The following is an 8,732-nucleotide window of genomic DNA, read 5'->3' on the forward strand; positions in this document are numbered from 1 at the left end:
TCCAGCGCGTAGGCCAGCCCCGAGGGCAGCTCCTGGCACAGGCGGCCGGGCAGCGGGCAGCGCGGGTGGAAGCGGAACTTGGCGTAGCAGGAGCCGGCGCAGGACAGCCAGGCCAGCGCCGCCGCCAGCGGCAGGAAGAAGCCGCGGACGCGCCGGTGCCAGCCCGGCTCGATGGCGTAGTAGAAGTGGCCCAGCGCGCTGCCGTACTGGTACACGGCCACCCCCACGTAGTCCAGGAAGAAGAAGCTGTAGTGCCAGAACTCGGACTTGGCCTGCAGCAGGTGGGCCAGGCTGCTGAAGGTCAGGTAGGTGATGGAGGCCGCCAGGATGAGCAGCAGCGGCCGGGCGTGCGCGTCCTGCCCGAAGTCCACGCGCTGCCAGAGGCGCTGCAGGCGCAGCAGCAGCGCCAGCGCCGCCGCCAGGTGCGACCACACGTTGATGGCCTCGTTGTGCTGCTGGAAGAGCGTGCAGAAGTAATAGCGCCAGGGCCGGCGCAGGGGCCGGTAGCCGCCGTGGATGTAGGGCTTCCAAAAGACCGGCGGCACCTCGGCGCTGCTCACCGTGCCCGGGGCCGGCGGCCCCAGCAGCCGAGGCAGCCCGGCGGGGGTGAAGAGCTGGCTCAGCTTCTGCGTCACCAGCGTGGCCATGGCCAGGCCGAGCTCCACGTCCTTGATGTGAAAAATTGCCTTTGGGAAGGAGAGGAGGTTTTGCTGCGGGGTTTGGGAGGGTTTGAGTGGGATAATCAACGAGCAGGGGGTGTGCAAATGCTCTGGTTGGGGTTTTCCCCCAACAACAGTGACAAAAAGGAGGCTGGAGGGACATTTAAGAACCCCCGAGGTGCCTCTGCTGTGTGGGGAGCCCGAGGACACGGGGCTGGGGTTAAATGACGATAATAAAACACCAGGACACATCAGTGCCTGGCTCACCCCCTTCCCTGTAGTTTGGGAACAGCTAAACAATCCAAGCATCCCAAACAAACCTCCCACTCCAGATTCCCCCTCCTGTAAACTGTTTGTCCTTACAAATATCAACAAGTAACAGAGGCTGCAACTCCTGCACTTGGAGTTTTCCTTCCTTTTTTCAGCTCCCGATTTTCCAAGCAGCCTCCCTCATCGTGGCACCACCAAAGTCCAGCAGCATAATCTTTGTGAGCAGGAATTTCCATATTTACCTTTTGGAAGCTGCTGTCCTTGCCCAGTGAAAAGCAGCCCTGCCAGCTTGTTGCACCTTTCCATAAAAACTTACTGAGATTCTTTACCTGCTCGTGCTCAGACAAGTCCCAAAAACACCTGGTCCACGTCCAGCTCCCGTGCTGATCTGTGCCTCAGCCCCAGACAAGTGCCCTCATTTCAGGGACAGGAAAAGCTCTTAAAAGTTTGGGAGCAGGAGGAGGTGGGGATGGGACTGTTTGTTTTAAAAAACTCTGTAATTTCCTCATCAAAGTTAGGCTGTAACTCGTTCCTGCCTGAATCCAAGGGGCACAGATGCAAAAAAAACAAACCAAGCCAGGCTCTTTGCTGCTCCCAAACGCCCTTTGCCCACCTGGCCGGGCTGGAGGAGCCCCCAGCCCCAGCAGCCCCCGGCTGGGGCAGCAGCTCAGCCCTCCCCCGACCCCCGAGCCCTCCCCAAAATCCTCCCCCTTCCTCGGGCTGCCAGGGCAAAATTCACCCCCTGAGCCACAGCAGCCGCGAGCTGCCAGGCCGGAGGGCAGAGCCGGCGGTGCCAAATTCAGCTGTTTTCACCTCAAACCCTGCCCGCAGCACTTGCCTCTCTCTCCAGGCGAGGGCAGGGGGCTCAGCAGAGCAGAACAGAAATTCCTGCGGGAGCGGCGGCCGGGGAAGGAAGGGCAGCGCTGTTCCCTTCAGCTCCTCCAAACTTGGAGCAGGATTGAAGTCGCCGAGCTCTTCCCAGCTGCCGAGGCTCCGTTTTGAGGGGAGAGCATCCTGGAAATGCCTCGTGTGCCCCGACCCCAGATAAAGGCTGCGGCTCCCCGGGAGCGGCGCTGCCTCCGCTGCTTCCTCTGCCCAGCAGCACCCACCCCACCCGCTGGATTGTTCTGCGATGATAAAGACTCGCCCCCGGCTGTTTACATCCCGCCACGCAGCGGCACAGCCTCTTAAAAAAGCCTCTTTAAAAAGCCTCCTGAAGCGCACACGGCTTCCCTTCCCAAACCAGGCCGGGTTTTGTGCGGCTCCGATCAGCGCCCGGCCCGGCTGAGCCCCGCGGAGCTCCAGCCCCGCGGACCCTGGGCAGCCCGGGATGGAGCTGCCTCTCCTGGGATGAGCCGGGCTTTGGTTCCCGTCCCCTCGGGACCCTCGGGACCCCCGACCACGCCCCGGCACCTCGGAACGGCCCCAGCCCGGCCGGGGGTCCCGGGGGTCGCGACCCCGCAGCCCCTTGGAGCTGCTCCTGCTTCGCAGCCCCGCCACGGCTCCACATCCCTCCCTCCCTCCGCAGTATATTTATTATTATTATTATTACTATTATTATTTTATTATCTTTAATTTAATTTTTAAAAATTATTATTATTACTATATTTTAAAGGAATTATTATTATTTTATTATTTTTATTTTAAAATTATTATTATTATCTTTTAAAGGAACCTGCTTCCAGCCCAGCTCTCCCCAGAGCAGCCCTGAGTTCTGTTTCCCTGCCCTGACCATTCCCATCCCTTACCCCGCCCGGGTCCCTGCTGTGCTCTCCCTCCTCACCCCCAAAATTCCTTATCTTTAATTTAATTTTTAAAAATTATTATTATTACTATATTTTAAAGGAACCTGCTTCCCTCCGCAGTATATTATTCTTATTATATTTTATTATTTTAAATTTATTATCATCATTATCATTATTAATATATATTTTATTTTTATTATTTTTAATTTAATTTTTTAAATTTTAAAATTATTATTATTATATTTTTAAGGAACCTGCTTCCAGCCCAGCTCTCCCCAGAGCAGCCCTGAGTTCTGTTTCCCTGCCCTGACCATTCCCATCCCTTACCCCGCCCGGGTCCCTGCTGTGCTCTCCCTCCTCACCCCCAAAATTCCCCCCAGAGCCCCCTGGAGGCCCGGCTGAGCCGCAGCTCGGCAGACACGGGAGCAGAAGGAGGAGGAGGGAACAGAAGGCCCCGCGCCGAGCTCTGACAGCTCTGGCAAGCCTGAAGCTCACATTTAGCATCGATTTGGGCTCCAGCACCATTTGGGCTTTGGCAGAGCTGCCATTCTCCTCCCCCACGTTTGGAGAGAGGAGGAAAAACCCCACAAGGCATTTGGGGCACTCTTTCCTCAGCAGGTAACCACATTAAAACGGAGATCCGGGGGGGTTGGTTGCTGATTGTGCCTCATTTTGTACTCGGGAGCTGCTCCAGCCTCCATCGCGCCGTGCCAGGTGCTCAGCCCATCCCTGGGGGCACTCACGAGCTCTGGCTCAAAGTTCAGCCCTGTTCTCCTGCCCTCACCCTGTGGGGCAGACCCTGACCCTGTTCTGGGGCAGAGCCTGGCCCCAGAACCAGACAGACCCTGACCCTGTTCTGGGGCAGAGCCTGGCCCCAATCCCGGGTAGACCCTGACCCTATTCTGGAGCAAAGCCTGGCCCCATTCCTAGACAGACCCTGACCCTATTCTCAGGCAGAGCCTGGCCCCGTCCCCAGCCAGACCCTGACCCTGTTCTGGGGCAGAGCCTGGCCCCGTTCCCAGTCAGGCCCCGACCCCATCCCCAGCCAGACCCTGACCCCACAGCCGTGTCCTGTTTCTCCCTCGCTGCGGGCAGTGCAGAGCAGCCCCGAGCCCCCAGCAGGGAGCAGCAGCCCGGGGCAGCAGCGCCTCTCCCGGGGCAGCAGCGCCTCTCCCCGGGGCAGCAGCGCCTCCAGGAGCAGCAGCCCGGGGCAGCAGCGCCTCTCCCGGGGCAGCAGTGCCTCCCCCGGGGCAGCAGCGCCTCCCCCGTGCCCGGAGCTGCGGAGCCCCCACCCCCTGCACTGCCCAGGGCCGTGTCCAGCCCCTCCTCTCGGGATCAGCTCGGGATAAGGACAGCACACGCTGGGAAAAGCTTCCCGAAGCGAGGCTGCTGCTCCATCACACTCCAGGCCTGGAGTCCTGTAAAAAACCCAATTTCCTACGGATTTTCCATCCTCAGGTGCTGCAGGTGTGGAGTTAAACTGAAACAAAGCTGGGAGCAAGGCCCGAGGAAGGACTGAGAGCAGTGGCACCAGTGTCACCACCCCAGGCTGTGGCAACCCAGGCTGTTTTTGAGGAGGATGGTGGTGCCTGCTCACAGCACACCAGTGGGGATCCTCAGGGGATGGGTTTGGGGTGCAGCACAGCCATTTTGTTCCAAATCCACCTAAAAATCATCTTTGCTGAGAGCCCCTCCCCTTTGTCCCAGCGCAGAGCAGCTGTGGGCAGGTGCTGCTCCACCCCAGCCCCTCTGGGGACACAAACGAGTCCTCAGGGTGCTGCTGTGCCCTGTGTCACACGTCTGGGGACACAAACGAGTCCTCAGGGTGCTGCTGGCCTCTGTGGCACACGTCTGGGGCCACAAACGATTCCTCAGGGTGCTGCTGGCCCCTGTGGCACACGTTTGGGGACACCAACGATTCCTCAGGGTGCTGCTGGCCTCTGTGGCACACGTCTGGGGCCACAAACGATTCCTCAGGGTGCTGCTGGCCCCTGTGGCACACGTTCCCCCCAGAGCCCCGGGGCACAAGGGCCGTTTGTTGGGCTGGCCCAAAGCACGGCGCTGGGGACACAAACAGCCCCAGCTGAGGTGTCACACAAAGCTGTGATTGTCACAGCCCCAGGACAATGCCCCGGGGCCCCTTCCACGGCCCAGCGCTGGCTCCTGAGGGAGGAAGGCAGTAACAGCACTGTGCAGCTTTATTGAGTCATCGTTACAGCAGTATTTGAGCAGACTGGACAGTCAGAGATTTTTGCTGGAAGTGTAACAGATATTCAGCATGGAACAGTTATAGAGATTCCTTGCACAAGGTCTTACAGAGCTGATACAGTACTCACCATCAACCCAGGAGCGAGTGCACTGGCGTAGAAAAGGATGCAACAAGAAGAAAAAGCTACACTGGAAAGACAACACCTTAGAAAAGTGACACATGGAAGGTCTCCCCTCTAGCCCCCAAAGCAAGTGTACAGTTTGGATCTAATTTTACAGTTCTACATCAGTTTCTAAGAAACGTAAAAAACAAAAAATATATATATAACCGAACCAAAAGCAAAGATAAACCACTGGCCAGTACAGTCTTTGGATATTTGGAGGAGGGGGAGTCAGTTTCCAGAGCGGAGTCAGTCGGTCTCGGCCTCGCCGGGGTCTTTGCCTTCTTTGTTCTTTCGGACCTCTTCCACGTGCTTGTCCTGGAAAACAGAGCAGGGGCTCCAGGAAAAGGGGGCTCCAGGGGAAAAAGAAAGAAAGGGGGGAAAAGAAAGAAAGGGGGCTCCAGGGGAAAAAAAGAAAGAAAGGGGGCTCCAGGGGAAAAAAAGAAAGAAAGGGGGCTCCAGGGGAAAAAAAGAAAGAAAGGGGGCTCCAGGGGAAAAAAGAAAGAAAGGGGGGCTCCAGGGGAAAAAAAGAAAGAAAGGGGGCTCCAGGGGAAAAAAAGAAAGAAAGGGGGCTCCAGGGGAAAAAAAGAAAGAAAGGGGGCTCCAGGGGAAAAAAAGAAAGAAAGGGGGCTCCAGGGGAAAAAAGAAAGAAAGGGGGCTGCAGGGAAGGGCTGTGGGGGGCACAGGGTGGAGCCCAGCTCCATCCAGCCTCGCACAGCACTGGAATTCTGCACATTCCACAACCAGCCTGCCTGCCCAGGGCACCCTCCTCCTCTGAGGTGTTTTTTGGGGGTTTACCTGCTTTTCCCAGCTGCCCTGGCAGGGCTGCACACCCACCTTCTCCCGCAAGCGCTCCAGCTTGGCAGCCATTTGCGCCTCACGGTTCTCCTTGTTGGCTTCCATTTTGTGGGTCAGCTTCTCCTCTGCCATTTTGCTGAAGTTGTTGTTCTCCTCGATGGCTTTCTGCAGCACCTCCTTCTCGTGCTCCCTCTTCTCAGCCAGCTGCTTCAGCACCTCTGCCTCGTGGGACTGGTGGGACAGGGCTGGGCTGTGAGGGGCTGTGCCAGCTCTGGGGGTCCAGCAGCTCTGGGGCTCCCCCCTCCCCAGCCCCTCACATCCCCCTGCAAAGCTCAGCTTCTGCCATTACTGCACCTCTCGTTAAATGAGGTTTTTCTGGAGAGGGAACACAGGTATTTTCTCTCTTTTTTTTTGATGTTAATATTGAAAGAACTTTGCTTGAAGAGCCTCCCTGCTCAGGGTGGTGAATCACTGAGATTCAGGTCAGGCACACTTCGATCAAAGGGCTCCAGGCTGCACCCCCAGCCACATCTTTCATCAGCCAGACAATTTATTCCCCAACTCCTCATTACAGATTCACTGCTGCATTTTCTGGGAGAAAATTCATCTGTTCTGGTGTTAAAAGACAAGAAAAACAGCTTCTTCCTGAAAGAGCTGCCCCTCTCAGCTACGTTTGCTCCCAGTTTTTCTTCAGAATCTCTCTGGAACCAAAACCATGACCATAAAGCTCCAGAAGAGCCCCAGGGATTCCATTAATATTCAACTTGCCATTAAAAAAACCCAATAAATAAATTAAAAAAAAAGCCCTAAGCCCCCAAAATTGGTGGAGCAGAGCTGGAGCTGCTCCAGCTTTACCTTGCGTCTCTCCTCAGCTGCTTCCAACTTCTTCTGGATCTCCTCCAGGGACACATCCTTCTTCTTGGGGGGAGACAGGGGGAACTCTGCCACGGCCTCTTTGGAGCGGGGGCTGAGGATCAGCTCAAAGGCCTGCCCAGAGGCTCGCTTCTCCAGCTCCTTCACCTGGATGTCTGGGAGAGCAGGGGAAAAGCCACAAAAAGGAACAGTTTATGCAGGAACTGGTTCAGGTGACATTAAAAGCAGCTTCCAGTATCCAGCACCATCAAGCTCCCTGAGGAAGGGCAGCCAAGCAGGAGTTTTGTGGAAATTTCCTTTGCAATCCCTCCTCGATCCTCCACCACCCAAGCACCTGATGGTTTAATTCAGCCTTTCACCAAGTGTGGAAACAAGCCCATGAGTTAAACCAAAAATCACTCTCCCTGCAGTGACAAACCTGAGGATGAATTTCCAGGCGTTTGCCTGCAACCTGAGAGAGCCAGGAAGGAAAAAAACCCAATTTTTGGAGCCATCTGAGGCGGGGCTGTCCCCAGCCCTGCTCAGTGACAGCCAGCTCTGCCGAGGCAGCAGATGGCTGCAGGGAGCTGCAGCCCATCTGCTGCCACACTCCTCTTTTGGGGTGTTTTCACAACCACCCAGCTCCAACAGCCTCACCCAAACGGGAGAGAAGCCTGCTGACAGCAGCTTGTTTCACTAGATTTAAGTTATTCCCGAGGAAATTAGGAGGCAAAAAAAAAAAAATGGACACAAGAGCATTTAGCACAGAATTTTACCTACCAGAAGTAGCCATGGCCAAGAAAATCAGACTCCAGAAGCCAAGCCTGGGAGAAGGTCAGTCAGGTGGGTTCCTGGGTAACAAAGAGATGTGCCTTTCAACAGCCAGCACGGGGACCCTGCTCCTTCTGAAAAACTGCTGGGCAGAGGCAGAGCTGCTGAACAAAAGGCACTCGAGGTAGGTCACTGCAGGCAGTGATTCCAGGCATTTTGTGGAGCTGATGGAATACTGGAGAGGTTATGGAATTACTGGCGTTGCAAGATCTCTGGGATATTGGAGCATCTTCCATCTGTTTTATTCCGCCTTAAGGTACTGGAACAAAGACCCCGTTTCACCACGGGGCTGTGGGGATTTCACTGCTCTCACACATGTAAAAGAGCTCGCTGAATAAAAAAATGACGCACCACAGGACGGCACAGCGAGGATTCCTGCCACTCCCGAAGGATCTGAAATGTGCGCAATCGAGCTCATTTAAAATTCGCTTTTAATTGCGCAGCTCAAGTCAGATGCTTCACACCGCGGCAGACAGCGAGGGCGTACACCGCCCAGGACACCTCGTGAATACGGCGCGCGTAGAAAAACGCCAGAAAAAGGTCTGGAAGCCGTGTAAAAAAATAAAAACACATTAAAAAAAAAGAAAAAAAGGGGGTTTGGCAACATCCGGGCACCTGCCGCCCCCCGCCTCAGGTGCGGGGCCGGGCCCCCCCCCCCCCCCCGCCGCAGCCCCTCAGGGGCCGGGGGCACGGCAGCGACACCGGGACAGGCGGCTCCGGTACCGACCCCCGCGGCTCGATGGCGCCGGGGCGCGGCCGCCCGGATACCGCCCCTTCCCCACTAACAATGGCGGGGAGGGGAGGGGGCGCCGCTGCCGCGGGTAGGGCGTCGCCCCTCGCTGAGGGACAATAGCCACCCCGTTCCCCTCAGCGATGGGGGCGCGGGGGCAACGGGGACAACATACGAGGAATCCCCCCCCCCACCATTGTCTCCCTTCCCTTTGTCACCGCGACGCCCCAAAACCGGGCGGCGACGCGATGCCCGCGAGCGGGGACAAAAGCAGCGCCGCGGAGCACCCCCTCCACCACCCCCCGCCATACCCTGACACCCACCCTCGGGACCCCTTCACGCCGCGCGTATCAACGGGGCGCCGGAGCCCCGCGAAGCGCCGACGCTTCCCCCTTCTCCGCCCGTCTCGAGACGCGGAGGGTGCGGCAGCGGCGGCGGGGCCCCGCGGCCCGCCCGCGCCCGCTGCCGCTGCCCCCGC

The 8,732-nt window shown here is 57.2% G+C and overlaps 2 protein-coding genes and 1 long non-coding RNA gene across 9 annotated transcripts in view; 1 reads left to right on the forward strand and 2 right to left on the reverse strand.

Moving 5' to 3' along the window:
- The window catches only part of PAQR7 (progestin and adipoQ receptor family member 7), a 3,003-nt gene extending 637 nt beyond the window's left edge, over positions 1–2,366 (reverse strand). Inside the window, exons 1-2 of one of the 6 annotated variants that reach the window (XM_039733589.1) lie at positions 1,768–2,366; positions 1–668 (exon numbers count right to left, since the gene is read on the reverse strand). The exon at positions 1–668 is cut by the window's left edge and continues 637 nt beyond it. In XM_039733589.1, the coding sequence (XP_039589523.1) occupies positions 1–647 (647 nt within the window). In that variant the 5' untranslated portion in view covers positions 648–668; positions 1,768–2,366. Of the gene's footprint in view, positions 711–1,258; positions 1,667–1,767 lie in introns of those variants that run through there. The other 5 variants (XM_039733587.1, XM_039733586.1, XM_039733588.1 and 2 more) reach the window with 5 other exon arrangements.
- Positions 2,367–2,842: 476 nt separating this feature from the next.
- LOC120513834 lies at positions 2,843–6,635 on the forward strand. Its single transcript, XR_005630363.1, has 2 exons — positions 2,843–3,292; positions 6,416–6,635. It is a non-coding gene; the product is annotated as an uncharacterized LOC120513834 (long non-coding RNA).
- The window catches only part of STMN1 (stathmin 1), a 5,594-nt gene continuing 1,715 nt past the window's right edge, over positions 4,854–8,732 (reverse strand). Inside the window, exons 1-5 of one of the 2 annotated variants that reach the window (XM_039733596.1) lie at positions 7,876–8,067; positions 7,474–7,544; positions 6,697–6,869; positions 5,881–6,072; positions 4,854–5,361 (exon numbers count right to left, since the gene is read on the reverse strand). In XM_039733596.1, the coding sequence (XP_039589530.1) occupies positions 5,293–5,361; positions 5,881–6,072; positions 6,697–6,869; positions 7,474–7,486 (447 nt within the window). In that variant the 5' untranslated portion in view covers positions 7,487–7,544; positions 7,876–8,067 and the 3' untranslated portion in view covers positions 4,854–5,292. Of the gene's footprint in view, positions 5,362–5,880; positions 6,073–6,696; positions 6,870–7,473; positions 7,545–7,875; positions 8,068–8,732 lie in introns of those variants that run through there. The other variant, XM_039733595.1, reaches the window with a different exon arrangement.

The sequence above is a fragment of the Passer montanus genome, unplaced genomic scaffold, assembly GCF_014805655.1.
Source record: "Passer montanus isolate IOZ18808 unplaced genomic scaffold, ASM1480565v1 scaffold89, whole genome shotgun sequence".
In the NCBI taxonomy this organism is placed as follows: Eukaryota; Metazoa; Chordata; class Aves; order Passeriformes; family Passeridae; genus Passer; species Passer montanus.